Below are 20,274 nucleotides of genomic sequence, written 5' to 3'. Positions count from 1 at the left end.
CAACTGTTCCCGTTGCTATGCATAGTATGACCAGAAATTATTGAAAATTTTAGGAATATTCTAATTGGATTTCTAGTATATACAACCTTGATCATGCTAGCAGACGACATTTTCAGTGATCCTCAGTATGGATGATTTAGAGAAGGGGAAGTAGAGTATTTTAACAAGGACATCAAATCAACTAAAGTGATTTCAAATAGAACAGGCATCCCTTTATCCACTGTTTATCGTGTTTTGAAAAATATTGCAAATGGATATAGCATTGAGCACCAGGGAGGCGCAGGTAGGCCCAGAAAATTGACTGTCAGTGACAGGAGGCGGCTTGGTATTCTTGTTTCTAAAAACAAACGAAGGAGTTTCGAAAACTTAAGGCTGGATATGATTGATAGAGGAACTGTGGCTGTCTGTAAGGAGACAATTAGAACTGTGCTGCATGCAATTGGCTGGCAGAAAAGTCGAGGAATTCCATCACCGATCATGAAACCTCAGCAAAAAGGAGCGAAGGTTGAACTGGTGCTTACAGCATAGAAATTTTAACTGGGACAATGTGATTTTCTCAGATGAAAGTTCTGTGTGGCTGTTTCCTAATACACTGGAATTCTGGACCAAACAAACTGAAAAACCTTTGTATCAGCGCCCAAAGTACAGTCCGAAATTTAACGTGTGGGGTGGCATATCTGTGTTAGGGGCAACGCCCCTCTGTGTATTTGAAGGGAATAAGAACAGTGAACGGTACACAGATATTCTCGAGGGACATTTACTTCCATCTTACCCAAAACATCGTTCAAAGCATTCACAGGCCTGGTTTCGGACCCAACATATGACATTATTAGATTGGCCAAGCTATAGCCCTGACCTAAATCCAATAGAAAATGTTTGGGGATTTATGAAGGAAAGTGTCAATAAGAAAAATCTGACAAATATTGCTGAAATGAAAGAAGAGGTGGTCCGATATTGGGACAGCATGGACCACGACTTTCTAACTTCTTTGATCAGTAGTATGCCCCGCCGCATTGAAGCCTGCATTGCTGCCCATTGTGACTTGACAAAATACTAACTGTTCACCTGTCTTTGAATCTGGAGTTATGTTCTGCTAATATTCACATTCCATACGTGAGTAATGAGTGAAAAAAAAATAATACAATCTTAAATTCTCAGTAATTTCTGGTTGTACTGTAATCCTAAAAGGGACATTGTCGCGTTCTCGAGTTCTTGGCCTTCGATAAATTTTGCCACTTTTTGCTTGTTTTTGTGAGGGCGACAACACGACAATGCGACTACGTGGCAATGTCCCTTCTAGGATTAGATACGTTGCTGTTGAAATATATGCATTTTTTATCGATTTTGTTTACCTTGAACACTCCCCCCACACCCCACCCCCCCACGCACATTGTTTTCTAAGCATAGATACGGAGGGCATAACCCGCTACCGTACATTTATCACGTTCATTCAACACGCGAGTTCATCATGCATTAAACACGCTACCCAGAGTTCATCACTACTCACTCACTCATTCATCACGCACTAAGGGACCGTTCATAATTAATGGCTTTGGGGTGGTGTGTGTGCATGTGCGTGCGTGTGAGTGCGCGCGAGTGCGTGTGCGTGTGCGTGTGTGATGTGACTTCAAGAGAGGTTAGGTTCACCCTTTTTGTTCTGGGTTGGTAGTGGTCATCAATTTTGAACACATTAGATTTGTAAGCTCAACATTCAGTTATTCATTCCTATATTGCCATGAACCCACATTTCATGTACGCGTTTATACTGATAGAACTATTTATGTGTGACACTCAAGGGAGTGTCGGAAACATGGCTTGATGAATGGCTCGATCTAGCAGTGAGTCAGTGGATGTGTAAGAGACGTGGCACTGAGGATAATCGCTGTTGTGAGAACCAGGATGTGTGTTTCATGTTGGTATGTATCATACCACACGTCTATAAATGTTGCGCAATGATCGGATCCGAGTGGGTGGGGACTTATTCTGTGGCGTGTCAATATTTATAGACACACTGTACTGCCCGTTGAATAACGTATCCAAATTTGCTGTCACCGTATCCTAGACTCCAGCTCACAGATCACAGGGATTATCAAGATTGAATTTATTTCTGAATAGGCCAGAGGCCAGTATACAAGTTACAATTCATATTGCAATAATGATAATAATGCACATGCAATAGGCACATCTCCAATGGTACTGGGTACTGAGAACTAAATGAACAGTATTGTCTGGTGACAGAATGTTAACAACAAGTAAGGATATAAGGTTAGCAGCTTGGTCCTTATGCAAATACTATTTTACACTTACGTTTACGAACTATAGTCCTACAAATGTATTTGTGATCGGATGTTGGTACATATTGCAAGTCATCACAATGGCAGCGAATGGAATAATATTATAGGCGTAGTCTTATAGGTGTTTCTCACAGTGTTCTAGTTTTTCTTAGCATACATCAAGGGCTTGTACATATTTCTCATGTATGTACGTACTGCGTTCACACCTAAACTTGCTAGACCGCCTCCGTGGTGTAGTGGTTAGAGCGTCCGCCCGGAGAGCGGAAGATCGCGGGTTCGATCCCCGCCTGCGTCATACCAAAAGACTTTAAAATATGGTATTTGTTGGTCCCCTCCCTGTCGGCTTGGGGTCAGTATAATGTGTCTGAGTGGGGTATTCATGCATCACTGCGGCATGGTATCTCAGTGGGCTAGCACTATAAAACCAGCTTAAGTAGTAGTCTAGCAGCCGCACATACACATGCATGCACGTCGCGAAATATTCTCAAGCACGACGTTAAACCCAATTTCACCTCACCTAAACTTGCTTGAACTGAGACGCTAAATACACTTGTTAGACAGAGTAACGACGCTATTATGGCACTGTACAGATATAAAAAGAAATATAACCTCTCAAAATTTATATCATATATTTAATGATAGTTATAAGATGGTATGGTGCAGACGTTTGGAACAATGTATTTTGTAAAATTATTAAAGATGCACGGCATAAAATATATCAAAGGTTGTTGTTTTTTTAAATGGATAAAAGAAAACAACAATGCTATGGTTTGGGGAGAGTGTGGTGGAGTGACTTCTGTATACAAGAATACCACAAATGCTGTCAAATATTATATCAAATACGGAATTTGGATGATCACAGATTGCCTGATCAACATTGTCATTTAATGCTCAAATCACTGGACCACACTTGTCGCATGGGCAACTCATATAAAAAATGTTTGAACTTGGATTTGGATATGAATGGTTAAACACACTGATGGCAATGTGAAGATATTTATTCATCTTTTTATATAAATGACTTTTTTGGGCAAACTTCATCCCTCATGGTTTAGTCTGACCCGCGAAGATTCGGGGTTAGAATTGATCTTCAGTAACCCATGCTTGTTGTAAAAGGCGACTAACGGGATCGGGTGGTCAGACTCGCTGACTTGGTTGACACATGCTGTTGATCACTGGGTTGTCTGGTCCAGACTCGATTATTTACAGACCACCGCCATATAGCTGGAATATTGCTGAGTGCGGCGTAAAACTTAACTCACTCACTCATGGTGTAGTTCTATATAACAGTATATATGATTAATTTTACTATAAGCATTTTAAATCCCTGTTGAATATAAAAAAACAATATTTTACACTCTCCATCACTCTACATCTGAGGCCATGCATGACTCGCTTCAGATGAAGTAGATGTAAACTTGCAGTTCATTGTGGGGGATACACTGAACGACAATGTAAATATTGTATGGAAAGTGGAAGATCATGCATTACTATTGGAGTTCATGCATTACTATTGGAGTTCATGCATTACTATTGGTGTTCATGCATTACTATTGGAGTTCATGCATTACTATTGGAGTTCATGCATTAATATTGGTGTTCATGCATTACTATTGGAGTTCATGCATTACTATTGGAGTTCATGTATTACTATTGGAGTTCATGCATTACTATTAGTGTTCATGCATTACTATTGGAGTTCATGCATTACTTTGTGTGTGAACGTTAGTCATCCCGAGGAAGTGTCTATCTTAAACAGTACATCAAGTCTCATCCCGAGGAAGTGTCTATCTTAAACAGTACATCAAGTCTCATCCCGAGGAAGTGTCTATCTTAAACAGAAAATCATGTCTCATCCCGAGGAAGTGTCTATCTTAAACAGTACATCAAGTCTCATCCCGAGGAAGTGTCTATCTTAAACAGTACATCAAGTTTCATCCCGAGGAAGTGTCTATCTTAAACAGTAGATCAAGTCTCATCCCGAGGAAGTGTCTATCTTAATCAGTTTATCAAGTCTCATCCCGAGGAAGTGTCTATCTTAAACAGTACATCAAGTCTCATCCCGAGGAAGTGTCTATCTTAAACAGTACATCAAGTCTAAGTGATACTGTTCTGAATGGCATTATTTTCTAAAACTATAACTCAAGAGTCCTATTTCGTTTCCTTCCATCGAATCAATTTCCACTCTTGAGTTATAGTTTCAAATTCTTTCAGTTCCTAGTTTTACACGTAACCCTCAGGCCTTCGTGTCCCATTCGTGACCAACTCGTGTTATTCCGGGACAAGCCGAATAGCGGTTACGGAAAGGGTCGAGTGGTGACGAATGCTTCGTGTCCTTGCCAAGAGTAAATATTTTTCTTTTGGAGATGACCCCCGACACGAAAAGCTACACAGTACAATACATCATGACAAGGCCGGACACTTCGGTGTACCCTACCCGCCTGCTTTGCCGATCTCTACTCTACAATCGCATATAATCGATTAAAACATTAATAAACATAACCATGGATGATTGGCCTATCGATCACCACTCATGACACCTACCAATTCTTTATTGTTATTTCTGCAAGTCGATTGAAACCGATTTTGACACTCAACTAAACGATCTTGACACAAATGGATGACGATATGTCCGGACAAAACGGGGGTGTGGTCGAAGCAAGCCCTCTGATTGGTCAACGCTTGCACATCTGCACCTTCTTTATAAATTCTCGGGAACTTTTACTGTCATCGACTGCTTAATGTCAGAATATTTTTCGAGCAATGGCTCAGTTGTAAAGTATCAGTTGTAAAATTTCATTCAAGAGTGGTCTATGTCCATTAGTACTTCTAGATATTTGGAATAGTATGCCTCTCATAAGTCGTAGCTAGAACCAGATTCGTATATCTTAAATTTTCATGATAAATCTTTGATAAGAGCTTTATGTAAATTAAGAATTGGTTTTTATGATTTCTGTGTAAATAGGGCACGTAAACATTGTAATTCTTCAGAATGGAAAAATGATTTGATATGTTCTAATTGTACTACAGGCTCTATAGAGGATGAGTTCCATGTCATGTTTGTATGCACCAAGTATCTAAGTTTGCGAAAAAAGTATATGCCATTTCTTTCAAACACTGTATTAGACAAACATTCACTGTCAAATTTGTTAAATTCTAAGAATATTATGATTGTTAAGTCTGTAGCAATTTATCTCAAACATGTTTTCACTGTGCGTAGCCATAAATGTAACCATGAATGTAACCATAAGTTCACGTGACTTGCATAATATTTTGTAACATCAACAATTGTAATGTAGGCCTTAAGGCCAGAATTACTGAATAAACTTAATCCTAAATCTGAATCAGTTGTAAATGTCACCTTAACAAGCATCAACCAACCAGTGTACCCACTCTGAAACATTACCAGAAGATTGAGTAAGAATTAACTCTTCAGTAACCCGTGCTTGGCGAAAGATCAGTGTTTGGACACGTAACCTTGTCTTCAGTTACCTTATGACCGACGTTATTTCATCTACAAAACTGATGCTTCACACAGCATGTCTATATTTATGTATACATGACTAGCATATAAGAAAAACCTACCCGTGAAGATCCGGGATAGAATAGGTCTTCAGCAACCCATGCTTGCCACAAAAGGCGACTATGCTTGTCGTAAGAGGCGACTGACGAGATCGGGTGGTCAGGCTGGCTGACCTGGTTCACACATGTCATCGGTTCCCAGGGAACATATCTGCCTAGCACTTGGGACTTATTAATTTAATTTACCATCACTGCTGGTCTCTTTGTATTTATTACTATTAGGCCTGGCTTTCATTTGTTTTCTTACCACCCTGTTTTATTCCACTATTGTTACCTCATCAACTATGCCTGGATTATCAATCCCTGGCTTCCTTTTGTCCATCCACCCAGTTAGTGCTAATGATTCCCCCCTGGCTTCTATTTGGCTTTCTTATCAATCATGCCTGGATTAACAATCCCTGGCTTCCACTTGTCCATGCACCCAGTTAGTGCTAGTTATTCCCCCCTGGCTTCTATTTGGATTTCTTATCAATCATGCCTGAATTAACAATCCCTGGCTTCCACTTGTCCACCCACCCAGTTAGTGCTATGAATTTGGTTTTACGCCGCTTTTAGCAATATTCAAGCAAGATCACGGGGGATACCAGGAATGGGCTTCTCGCAATGTACCCATGTGGGGAATCGAACCTGGATCTTCGGCGTGACGAGCGGACGCTTTAACCACTAGGCTACCTACCGCCCAAAAAGAATGAGATTAACTTTCAATGAAACCGTGACATAAAATAGTGAGAATCGCTGTGAAAATCGGCAGAGAGGGCCAGTTCATGTAAAAAATGCACGACCGTCACAGATAAAAGTCACGCTGACATTTTAAACCAAGGACAGTCACAAAAGATCTAATCACAACACAATACCTGTAGGGTTGAAACACATGACACGCTGACACGCAATGTGTGTCAGGGGCGTAGCTACCATTATAATAAAAAAAACGGGCATACACATGTGTAAAACATAAAATAAATATATGTATATAAATAAATAATAAATAAATAAATCATCGTCACCCCAACCCCATCCAGTAGATTCACTGAACCAGCACTGAGCTGTTCGTTTTCAGTTTGAAGTTGTTTCACTTACCTGCGACCACGCGCAGGCCGACAGTCATCAACATTATCAACGTGACAGTCCTTGGGCCCATCCATCCCGGCATGGCCCGTCCTAGGGCGTGGTTCGTGCGCTCTCCAGGTCTCTCTAGGTGGAGGAGAGATCCGATCTACACGTCCATCACAAGGGGAAAGACATGGGCTATATGTGACATACAACCAGGTATTGGCCGCTATACAGTTGACCCCGACACTTGCCTAGTTTCTTTAGAAACACATTCATGTCATTGCAGCCGTCCAATTCTTCTTGATCGAAAGTGGTGACTTGCATGGACTAATGAACTCAGTTCCGACCGGAATCTCACAAGGGGGGCCTAGATTAATGTACTGAACGGGATCCATGATTGTTTACTTAGCAACTGGTCTATTTTAACCTGGGGAATCCCAATACTGCGCAATGGCGATCTTTATTTAACACGACGTCAGTGAGGACGGGAAGACAAACCCGCCTATCCCAGCCCCAGATATATATGACGCGGTCTGTAAAAATATCGAAAGGTGAATACATGAATTTTATATGTTTAGCGTGTTGAATACAACGTTGTCAAGTTATATGATGCGGCCTGCGATTGTGACAATCCAGTGATGACATAATGAGCATCAGAGAGGGAGACTGGATACGATCGCATCCATGAACTCTGCCCAAGACTAACGTTGAATGCAACGTTTCAATGGTGTCAGATAAGCATCGCGACAAATTATACCGCCCCAAACCAAGCCAGGATTTATCTTTCTTTCGTGTTGTATCAAAGTGCAAACACTCCAACTGAATGCACCTGGTGACGATAGGAATTCTATTCAAGTAACCGAGCGCGTATGCAAATATGTGGTTTTGAACGGTATGAATGCACGCTGTGATGTCACCGGTCGCCAATGTCATCACCCCGAACGACATGCTTGGTTCGTTCTAACTATCATTCAGACGTGAAATAAGAAACATATTTCTTTCAACTGTTCCCGTTGCTATGTATAGTATGACCAGAAATTATTGAGAAGTTTAGGAATATGTTTAATTGGATTTCTAGTATAAACAACCTTGACCATGCTAGCAGACGACATTTTCAGTGATCCTCAGTATGGATGATTTAGAGAAGGGGAAGTTGATTTTAGAGTATTATAACAAGGACATCAGATCAACTAAAGTGATTTCAAGTAGAACAGGCATCCCTTTATCCACTGTTTATCGTGTTTTGAAAAATATTGCAAATGGATATGGCATTGAGCACCAGGGAGGCGCAGGTAGGCCCAGAATATTGACTGCCGGTGACAGGATGCGGCTTGGTATTCTTGTTTCTAAAACCAAACGAAGGAGTTTAGAAAACTTAAGGCTGGATATCATTGATAGAGGAACTGTGGCTGTCTGTAAAGAGACAATTAGAACTGAGCTGCATGCAATGGGTTGGCAGAAAAGTCGAGGAATTCCATCACCAATCATGAAACCTGAACAAAAAGGAGCGAAGGTTGAACTGGTGCTTACAGCATAGACAATTTAACTGGGACAATGTGATTTTCTCAGATGAAAGTTCTGTGTTGCTGTTTCCTATTACACTGAAATTCTGGACCCAAAATACTGAAAAACCTTTGTATCAGCGCCCAAAGTACAGTCCGAAATTTAACGTGTGGGGTGGCATATCTGTGTTAAGGGCAACACCCCTCTGTGTATTTGAATGGAATATGAACAGTGAGCGGTACACAGATATTCTCGAGGGACATTTACTTCCGTCTGACCCAAAACATCGTTCAAAGCATTAACAGGCCTGGTTTCGGACCCAAAATATGACATTATTAGATTGGCCAGGCTATAGCCCTGACCTAAATCCAATAGAAAATGTTTGGGGATTTATGAAGGAAAGTGTCAATAAGAAAAATCTGACAAATATTGCTGAAATGAAAGAAGAGGTGGTCCGATATTGGGACATCCGATATTGGGACAGCATGGACCACGACTTTTTAACTTCTTTGATCAGTAGTATGCCCCGCCGCAATGAAGCCTGCATTGCTACCCATTGTGACTTGACAAAATACTAACTGTTCACCTGTCTTTGAATCTGGAGTTATGTTCTGCTAATATACACTTTCATACGCGAGTAATGAGTGACAGAAAATAAAAAAATACAATCTTGAATTCTCAGTAATTTCTGGTTGTACTGTAATTCTAAAAGGGACATTGTCGCGTTCTCGAGTTCTTGCCCTTTGGTAAATTTTGCCACTTTTTGCGAGGGCGACAACACGACAATGCGACTACGTGACAATGTCCCTTCTAGGATTCCATACGTTGCTGTTAAAATATATGCATTTTTATCGATTTTTTTTACCTTGAACACTCTTGGAAAATCAGGTCAGCGTGACCTCCCCCAACACATTGTTTTCTAAGCATAGATACGGAGGGCATAACCCGCTACCGTACATTTATCACGTTCATTAAACACGCGAGTTCATCATGCATTAAACACGTTACCCAGAGTTCATCACTACTCACTCACTCACTCACTCACTCACTCATCACGCACTAAGGGACCTTTCATAATTAATGGCTTTGGCCTGGTGTGTGTGTGTGTGTGTGTGTGTGTGTGTGTGTGTGTGTGTGTGTGTGTGTGTGTGTGTGTGTGTGTGTGTGTGTGTGTGTGTGTGTGTGTGTGTGTGTGTGTGTGTGTGTGTGTGTGTGATGTACTTTTAAGGGAGGTTAGGTTCACCCTTTTTGTTCTGGGTTGGTAGTGGTCATCAATTTTGAACACATTAGATTTGTAAGCTCAACATTCAGTTATTCATTCCTATATTGCCATGAACCCACATTTCATGTACGCGTTTATACTGACAGAACTATTTATGTGTGACACTCAAGGGAATGTCGGAAACATGGCTTGATGAATGGCTCGATCTAGCAGTGAGTCAGTGGATGTGTAAGAGACGTGACACAGAGGATAAATCGCTGTTGTGAGAACCAGGATGTGTGTTTCATGTTGGTATGTATCATCCCACACGTCTATAAATGTTGAGCAATGATCGGATCCGAGTGGGTGGGGACTTATTCTGTGGCGTGTCAATATTTATAGACACACAGTACTGCCCGTTGAATAACGTATCCAAATTTGCTGTCACCGTATCCTAGACTCCAGCTCACAGATCACAGGGATTATCAAGATTGAATTTATTTCTGAATAGGCCAGTATACAAGTTACAATTCATGTTGCAATAATGATAATAATGCACATGCAACAGGCACATCTCCAATGGTACTGGGTACTGAAAACTAAATGAACAGTATTGTCTGGTGACAGAATGTTAACAACAAATAAGGATATAAGGTTAGCAGCTTGGTTATTTTGCAAATACTATTTTACACTTACGTTTACGAACTATAGTCCTACAAATGTATTTGTGATCGGATGTTGGTACATATTGCAAGTCAACACAATGGCAGCGAATGGAATACTATTATAGGCGTAGTCTTATAGGTGTTTCTCACAGTTTTCTAGTTTTTCTTAGCATACATCAAGGGCTTGTACATATTTCTCATGTATGTACGTACTGCGTTCACACCTAAACTTGCTAGACCGCCTCCGTGGTGTAGTGGTTAGAGCGTCCGCCCGGAGAGCGGAAGATCGCGGGTTCGATCCCCGCCTGCGTCATACCAAAAGACTTTAAAATATGGTATTTGTTGGTCCCCTGCCTGGCGCTCGGCATTAATTGGTACAACAAGGACTGGTCGGCTTGGGGTCAGTATAATGTGTCTGAGTGGGGTATTCATGCATCACTGCGGCATGGTATCTCAGTGGGCTAGCACTATAAAACCAGCTTAAGTAGTAGTCTAGCAGCCGCACATACACATGCATGCACGTCGCGAAATATTCTCAAGCACGACGTTAAACCCAATTTCACCTCACCTAAACTTGCTTGAACTGAGACGCTAAATACACTTGTTACACAGAGTAACGACGCTATTATGGCACTGTACAGATATAAAAAGAAATATAACCTCTCAAAATTTATATCATATATTTAATGATAGTTATAAGATGGTATGGTGCAGACGTTTGGAACAATGTATTTTGTAAAATTATTAAAGATGCACGGCATAAAATATATCAAAGGTTGTTGTTTTTTTAAATGGATAAAAGAAAACAACAATGCTATGGTTTGGGGAGAGTGTGGTGGAGTGACTTCTGTATACGAGAATACCACAAATGCTGTCAAATATTATATCAAATACGGAATTTGGATGATCACAGATTGCCTGATCAACATTGTCATTTAATGCTCAAATCACTGGACCACACTTGTCGCATGGGCAACTCATATAAAAAATGTTTGAACTTGGATTTGGATATGAATGGTTAAACACACTGATGGCAATGTGAAGATATTTATTCATCTTTTTATATAAATGACTTTTTTGGGCAAACTTCATCCCTCATGGTTTAGTCTGACCCGCGAAGATTCGGGGTTAGAATTGATCTTCAGTAACCCATGCTTGTTGTAAAAGGCGACTAACGGGATCGGGTGGTCAGACTCGCTGAATTGGTTCACACATGCTGTTGATCACTGGGTTGTCTGTTCCAGACTCGATTATTTACAGACCACCGCCATATAGCTGGAATATTGCTGAGTGAGGCGTAAAACTTAACTCACTCACTCATGGTGTAGTTCTATATAACAGTATATATGATTAATTTTACTATAAGCATTTTAAATCCCTGTTGAATATAAAAAAACAATATTTTACACCCTCCATCACTCTACATCTGAGGCCATGCATGACTCGCTTCAGATGAAGTAGATGTAAACTTGCAGTTCATTGTGGGGGATACACTGAACGACAATGTAAATATTGTATGGAAAGTGGAAGATCATGCATTACTATTGGAGTTCATGCATTACTATTGGAGTTCATGCATTACTATTGGAGTTCATGCATTACTATTGGTGTTCATGCATTACTATTGGAGTTCATGCATTACTATTGGAGTTCATGCATTACTATTGGAGTTCATGCATTAATATTGGTGTTCATGCATTACTATTGGAGTTCATGCATTACTATTGGAGTTCATGTATTACTATTGGAGTTCATGCATTACTATTAGTGTTCATGCATTACTATTGGAGTTCATGCATTCTTTGTGTGTGAACGTTAGTCATCCCGAGGAAGTGTCTATCTTAAACAGTACATCAAGTCTCATCCCGAGGAAGTGTCTATCTTAAACAGAAAATCATGTCTCATCCCGAGGAAGTGTCTATCTTAAACAGTACATCAAGTCTCATCCCGAGGAAGTGTCTATCTTAAACAGTACATCAAGTTTCATCCCGAGGAAGTGTCTATCTTAAACAGTAGATCAAGTCTCATCCCGAGGAAGTGTCTATCTTAATCAGTACATCAAGTCTCATCCCGAGGAAGTGTCTATCTTAAACAGTACATCAAGTCTCATCCCGAGGAAGTGTCTATCTTAAACAGTACATCAAGTCTAAGTGATACTGTTCTGAATGGCATTATTTTCTAAAACTATAACTCAAGAGTCCTATTTCGTTTCCTTCCATCGAATCAATTTCCACTCTTGAGTTATAGTTTCAAATTCTTTCAGTTCCTAGTTTTACACGTAACCCTCAGGCCTTCGTGTCCCATTCGTGACCAACTCGTGTTATTCCGGGACAAGCCGAATAGCGGTTACGGAAAGGGTCGAGTGGTGACGAATGCTTCGTGTCCTTGCCAAGAGTAAAGATTTTTTCTTTTGGAGATGACCCCCGACACGAAAAGCTACACAGTACAATACATCATGACAAGGCCGGACACTTCGGTGTACCCTACCCGCCTGCTTTGCCGATCTCTACTCTACAATCGCATATAATCGATTAAAACATTAATAAACATAACCATGGATGATTGGCCTATCGATCACCACTCATGACACCTACCAATTCTTTATTGTTATTTCTGCAAGTCGATTGAAACCGATTTTGACACTCAACTAAACGATCTTGACACAAATGGATGACGATATGTCCGGACAAAACGGGGGTGTGGTCGAAGCAAGCCCTCTGATTGGTCAACGCTTGCACATCTGCACCTTCTTTATAAATTCTCGGGAACTTTTACTGTCATCGACTGCCTAATGTCAGAATATTTTTCGAGCAATGGCTCAGTTGTAAAGTATCAGTTGTAAAATTTCATTCAAGAGTGGTCTATGTCCATTAGTACTTCTAGATATTTGGAATAGTATGCCTCTCATAAGTCGTAGCTAGAACCAGAATCGTATATCTTAAATTTTCATGATAAATCTTTGATAAGAGCTTTATGTAAATTAAGAATTGGTTTTTATGATTTCTGTGTAAATAGGGCACGTAAACATTGTAATTCTTCAGAATGGAAAAATGATTTGATATGTTCTAATTGTACTACAGGCTCTATAGAGGATGAGTTCCATGTCATGTTTGTATGCACCAAGTATCTAAGTTTGCGAAAAAAGTATATGCCATTTCTTTCAAACACTGTATTAGACAAACATTCACTGTCAAATTTGTTAAATTCTAAGAATATTATGATTGTTAAGTCTGTAGCAATTTATCTCAAACATGTTTTCACTGTGCGTAGCCATAAATGTAACCATGAATGTAACCATAAGTTCACGTGACTTGCATAATATTTTGTAACATCAACAATTGTAATGTAGGCCTTAAGGCCAGAATTACTGAATAAACTTAATCCTAAATCTGAATCAGTTGTAAATGTCACCTTAACAAGCATCAACCAACCAGTGTACCCACTCTGAAACATTACCAGAAGATTGAGTAAGAATTAACTCTTCAGTAACCCGTGCTTGGCGAAAGATCAGTGTTTGGACACGTAACCTTGTCTTCAGTTACCTTATGACCGACGTTATTTCATCTACAAAACTGATGCTTCACACAGCATGTCTATATTTATGTATACATGACTAGCATATAAGAAAAACCTACCCGTGAAGATCCGGGGTAGAATAGGTCTTCAGCAACCCATGCTTGCCACAAAAGGCGACTATGCTTGTCGTAAGAGGCGACTAACGAGATCGGGTGGTCAGGCTGGCTGACTTGGTTCACACATGTCATCGGTTCCCAGGGAACATATCTGCCTAGCACTTGGGACTTATTAATTTAATTTACCATCACTGCTGGTCTATTTGTCCTTGTATTTATTACTATTAGGCCTGGCTTCCATTTGTTTTCTTACCACCCTGTTGTATTCCACTATTGTTACCTCATCAACTAAGCCTGGATTATCAATCCCTGGCTTCCTTTTGTCCATCCACCCAGTTAGTGCTAATGATTCCCCCCTGGCTTCTATTTGGCTTTCTTATCAATCATGCCTGGATTTACAATCCCTGGCTTCCACTTGTCCATCCACCCAGTTAGTGCTAATTATTCCCCCTGGCTTCTATTTGGCTTTCTTATCAATCATGTCTGGATTTACAATCCCTGGCTTCCTCTTGTCCATCCACCCAGTTAGTGCTAGGTTTTACGCCGCTTTTAGCAATATTGAAGCAAGATCACGGGGATACCAGGAATGGGCTTCTCGCAATGTACCCATGTGGGGAATCGAACCTGGATCTTCGGCGTGACGAGCGGACGCTTTAACCACTAGGCTACCTACCGCCCAAAAGAATGAGATTAACTTTCAATGAAACCGTGACATAAAATAGTGAGAATCGCTGTGAAAATCGGCAGAGAGGGCCAGTTCATGTAAAAATGCACGACCGTCACAGATAAAAAGTCACGCTGACATTTTAAACCAAGGACAGTCACAAAGATCTAATCACAACACAATACCTGTAGGGTTGAAACACATGACACGCTGACACGCAATGTGTGTCAGGGCGTAGCTACCATTATAATAAAAACGGGCATACACATGTGTAAAACATAAAATAAATATATGTATATAAATAAATAATAAATAAATAAATCATCGTCACCCCAACCCCATCCAGTAGATTCACTGAACCAGCACTGAGCTGTTCGTTTTCAGTTTGAAGTTGTTTCACTTACCTGCGACCACGCGCAGGCCGACAGTCATCAGCATTATCAACGTGACAGTCCTTGGGCCCATCCATCCCGGCATGGCCCGTCCTAGGGCGTGGTTCGTGCGCTCTCCAGGTCTCTCTAGGTGGAGGAGAGATCCGATCTACACGTCCATCACAAGGAAAGACATGGGCTATATGTGACATACAACCAGGTATTGGTACCGGGACCGCTATTCCTTCCAGAAACAGTTGACCCACTGACACTTTAGAAACAGGTGACCCATTTACTGCTAGTTTCTTTTCTTTAGAAACACATTCATGTCATTGCAGCCGTCCAATTCTTCTTGATCGAAAGTGGTGACTTGCATGGACTAATGAACTCAGTTCCGACCGGAATCTCACAAGGGGCCTAGATTAATGTACTGAACGGGATCCATGATTGTTTACTTAGCAACTGGTCTATTTTAACCTGGGGAATCCCAATACTGCGCAATGGCGATCTTTATTTAACACGACGTCAGTGAGGACGGGAAGACAAACCCGCCTATCCCAGCCCCAGATATATATGACGCGGTCTGTAAAAATATCGAAAGGTGAATACATGAATTTTATATGTTTAGCGTGTTGAATACAACGTTGTCAAGTTATATGATGCGGCCTGCGATTGTGACAATCCAGTGATGACATAATGAGCATCAGAGAGGGAGACTGGATACGATCGCATCCATGAACTCTGCCCAAGACTAACGTTGAATGCAACGTTTCAATGGTGTCAGATAAGCATCGCGACAAATTATACCGCCCCAAACCAAGCCAGGATTTATCTTTCTTTCGTGTTGTATCAAAGTGCAAACACTCCAACTGAATGCACCTGGTGACGATAGGAATTCTATTCAAGTAACCGAGCGCGAATGCAAATATGTGGTTTTGAACGGTATGAATGCACGCTGTGATGTCACCGGTCGCCAATGTCATCACCCCGAACGACATGCTTGGTTCGTTCTAACTATCATTCAGACGTGAAATAAGAAACATATTTCTTTCAACTGTTCCCGTTGCTATGTATAGTATGACCAGAAATTATTGAGAAGTTTAGGAATATGTTTAATTGGATTTCTAGTATAAACAACCTTGACCATGCTAGCAGACGACATTTTCAGTGATCCTCAGTATGGATGATTTAGAGAAGGGGAAGTTGATTTTAGAGTATTATAACAAGGACATCAGATCAACTAAAGTGATTTCAAGTAGAACAGGCATCCCTTTATCCACTGTTTATCGTGTTTTGAAAAATGTTGCAAATGGATATGGCATTGAGCACCAGGGAGGCGCAGGTAGGCCCAGAATATTGACTGCTGGTGACAGGAGGCGGCTTGGTATTCTTGTTTCTAAAACCAAACGAAGGAGTTTAGAAAACTTAAGGCTGGATATCATTGATAGAGGAACTGTGGCTGTCTGTAAAGAGACAATTAGAACTGAGCTGCATGCAATGGGTTGGCAGAAAAGTCGAGGAATTCCATCACCGATCATGAAACCTGAACAAAAAGGAGCGAAGGTTGAACTGGTGCTTACAGCATAGACAATTTAACTGGGACAATGTGATTTTCTCAGATGAAAGTTCTGTGTGGCTGTTTCCTAATACACTGAAATTCTGAACCAAAAATACTGAAAAACCTTTGTATCAGCGCCCAAAGTACAGTCCGAAATTTAACGTGTGGGGTGGCATATCTGTGTTAAGGGCAACACCCCTCTGTGTATTTGAATGGAATATGAACAGTGAGCGGTACACAGATATTCTCGAGGGACATTTACTTCCGTCTGACCCAAAACATCGTTCAAAGCATTAACAGGCCTGGTTTCGGACCCAAAATATGACATTATTAGATTGGCCAGGCTATAGCCCTGGCCTAAATCCAATAGAAAATGTTTGGGGATTTATGAAGGAAAGTGTCAATAAGAAAAATCTGACAAATATTGCTGAAATGAAAGAAGAGGTGGTCCGATATTGGGACATCCGATATTGGGACAGCATGGACCACGACTTTTTAACTTCTTTGATCAGTAGTATGCCCCGCCGCAATGAAGCCTGCATTGCTACCCATTGTGACTTGACAAAATACTAACTGTTCACCTGTCTTTGAATCTGGAGTTATGTTCTGCTAATATACACTTTCATACGCGAGTAATGAGTGACAGAAAATAAAAAAATACAATCTTGAATTCTCAGTAATTTCTGGTTGTACTGTAATTCTAAAAGGGACATTGTCGCGTTCTCGAGTTCTTGCCCTTTGGTAAATTTTGCCACTTTTTGCGAGGGCGACAACACGACAATGCGACTACGTGACAATGTCCCTTCTAGGATTCCATACGTTGCTGTTAAAATATATGCATTTTTATCGATTTTTTTACCTTGAACACTCTTGGAAAATCAGGTCAGCGTGACCTCCCCCAACACATTGTTTTCTAAGCATAGATACGGAGGGCATAACCCGCTACCGTACATTTATCACGTTCATTCAACACGCGAGTTCATCATGCATTAAACACGTTACCCAGAGTTCATCACTACTCACTCACTCACTCACTCACTCATCACGCACTAAGGGACCTTTCATAATTAATGGCTTTGGCCTGGTGTGTGTGTGTGTGTGTGTGTGTGTGTGTGTGTGTGTGTGTGTGTGTGTGTGTGTGTGTGTGTGTGTGTGTGTGTGTGTGTGTGTGTGTGTGTGTGTGTGTGTGTGTGTGTGTGTGTGTGTGTGTGAGGATGTACTTTTAAGGAGGTTAGGTTCACCCTTTTGTTCTGGGTTGGTAGTGGTCATCAATTTTGAACACATTAGATTTGTAAGCTCAACATTCAGTTATTCATTCCTATATTGCTATGAACCCACATTTCATGTACGCGTTTATACTGATAGAACTATTTATGTGTGACACCTCAAGGGAATGTCGGAAACATGGCTTGATGAATGGCTCGATCTAGCAGTGAGTCAGTGGATGTGTAAGAGACGTGACACAGAGGATAAATCGCTGTTGTTAGAACCAGGATGTGTGTTTCATGTTGGTATGTATCATCCCACACGTCTATAAATGTTGAGCGCGTAATGATCGGATCCGAGTGGGTGGGGACTTATTCTGTGGCGTGTCAATATTTATAGACACACAGTACTGCCCGTTGAATAACGTATCCAAATTTGCTGTCACCGTATCCTAGACTCCAGCTCACAGATCACAGGGATTATCAAGATTGAATTTATTTCTGAATAGGCCAGTATACAAGTTACAATTCATATTGCAATAATGATAATAATGCACATGCAATAGGCACATCTCCAATGGTACTGGGTACTGAGAACTAAATGAACAGTATTGTCTGGTGACAGAATGTTAACAACAAATAAGGATATAAGGTTAGCAGCTTGGATCCTTATGCAAATACTATTTTACACTTACGTTTACGAACTATAGTCCTACAAATGTATTTGTGATCGGATGTTGGTACATATTGCAAGTCAACACAATGGCAGCGAATGGAATAATATTATAGGCGTAGTCTTATAGGTGTTTCTCACAGTTTTCTAGTTTTTCTTAGCATACATCAAGGGCTTGTACATATTTCTCATGTATGTACGTACTGCGTTCACACCTAAACTTGCTAGACCGCCTCCGTGGTGTAGTGGTTAGAGCGTCCGCCCGGAGAGCGGAAGTTCGCGGGTTCGATCCCCGCCTGCGTCATACCAAAAGACTTTAAAATATGGTACTTGTTGGTCCCCTGCCTGGCGCTCGGCATTAATTGGTACAACAAGGACTGGTCGGCTTGGGGTCAGTATAATGTGTCTGAGTGGGGTATTCATGCATCACTGCGGCATGGTATCTCAGTGGGCTAGCACTATAAACCAGCTTAAGTAGTAGTACAAGCAGCCGCACATACACATGCATGCACGTTGTCATATGAGCGAAATATTCTCAAGCACGACGTTAAACCCAATTTCACCTCACCTAAACTTGCTTGAACTGAGACGCTAAATACACTTGTTAGACAGAGTAACGACGTTATGGCACTGTACAGATATAAAAAGAAATATAACCTCTCAAAATTTATATAATATATAATTAGTTATAAGATGGTATATAGACGTTGGTATGGTAAAATTATTAAAGATGCACGACGGTTTGGAACAATGCTATTTTGAATACCACACAAGAATGCTGCTCAAATATTATATCAAATACGGAATTTGGATGATCACAGATTGCCTGATCAACATTGTCATTTAATGCTCAAATCACTGGACCACACTTGTCGCATGGGCAACTCATATAAAAAATGTTTGAACTTGGATTTGGATATGAATGGTTAAACACACTGATGGCAATGTGAAGATATGTATTCATCTTTTTATATAAATGACTTTTTTGGGCAAACTTCATCCCTCATGGTTTAGTCTGACCCGCGAAGATTCGGGGTTAGAATTGATCTTCAGTAACCCATGCTTGTTGTAAAAGGCGACTAACGGGATCGGGTGGTCAGACTCGCTGAATTGGTTCACACATGCTGTTGATCACTGGGTTGTCTGTTCCAGACTCGATTATTTACAGACCACCGCCATATAGCTGGAATATTGCTGAGTGAGGCGTAAAACTTAACTCACTCACTCATGGTGTAGTTCTATATAACAGTATATATGATTAATTTTACTATAAGCATTTTAAATCTCTGTTGAATATAAAAACAATATTTTACACCTCCATCACTCTACATCTGAGGCCATGCATGACTCGCTTCAGATGAAGTAGATGTAAACTTGCAGTTCATTGTGGGGATACACTGAACGACAATGTAAATATTGTATGGAAAGTGGAAGATCATGCATTACTATTGGAGTTCATGCATTACTATTGAGTTCATGCATTACTATTGGAGTTCATGCATTACTATTGGTGTTCATGCATTACTATTGGTGTTCATGCATTACTATTGGAGTTCTTGCATTACTATTGGAGTTCATGCATTAATATTGGTGTTCATGCATTACTATTGGAGTTCATGCATTACTATTAGAGTTCATGTATTACTATTGGAGTTCATGCATTGCTATTAGTGTTCATAAACATTACTATTGGAGTTCATGCATTCTTTGTGTGTGAACGTTAGTCATCCTGAGGAAGTGTCTATCTTAAACAGTACATCAAGTCTCATCCTGAGGAAGTGTCTATCTTAAACAGAAAATCATGTCTCATCCTGAGGAAGTGTCTATCTTAAACAGTACATCAAGTCTCATCCTGAGGAAGTGTCTATCTTAAACA

The 20,274-nt window shown here is 40.6% G+C and overlaps 1 protein-coding gene and 1 long non-coding RNA gene across 3 annotated transcripts in view; one reads left to right on the top strand and one right to left on the bottom strand.

The window, feature by feature from the left end:
* LOC124267591 overlaps positions 1-15,144 on the bottom strand; it is a 26,239-nt gene extending 11,095 nt beyond the window's left edge. Inside the window, exon 1 of the mRNA XM_046702547.1 lies at positions 14,996-15,144. Within this exon, the coding sequence (XP_046558503.1) occupies positions 14,996-15,068 (73 nt within the window). The 5' untranslated portion in view covers positions 15,069-15,144. The remainder of the gene's footprint in view (positions 1-14,995) is intronic.
* On the top strand, positions 12,121-20,274 carry LOC124267592. 2 transcript variants are annotated; one of them, XR_006896067.1, is made up of 2 exons: positions 12,121-12,439; positions 20,215-20,274. It is a non-coding gene; the product is annotated as an uncharacterized LOC124267592 (long non-coding RNA). The 2 variants fall into 2 exon arrangements; XR_006896066.1 differs by having other exon boundaries at positions 20,133-20,274.

The sequence above is a fragment of the Haliotis rubra genome, unplaced genomic scaffold (assembly GCF_003918875.1).
Source record: "Haliotis rubra isolate DU_JTF1 unplaced genomic scaffold, ASM391887v1 Scf1320, whole genome shotgun sequence".
NCBI lineage: Eukaryota > Metazoa > Mollusca > Gastropoda > Lepetellida > Haliotidae > Haliotis > Haliotis rubra.
Note: the sequence above shows the minus strand (reverse complement) of the source record. Positions and strands in the feature narration are given on the sequence as shown.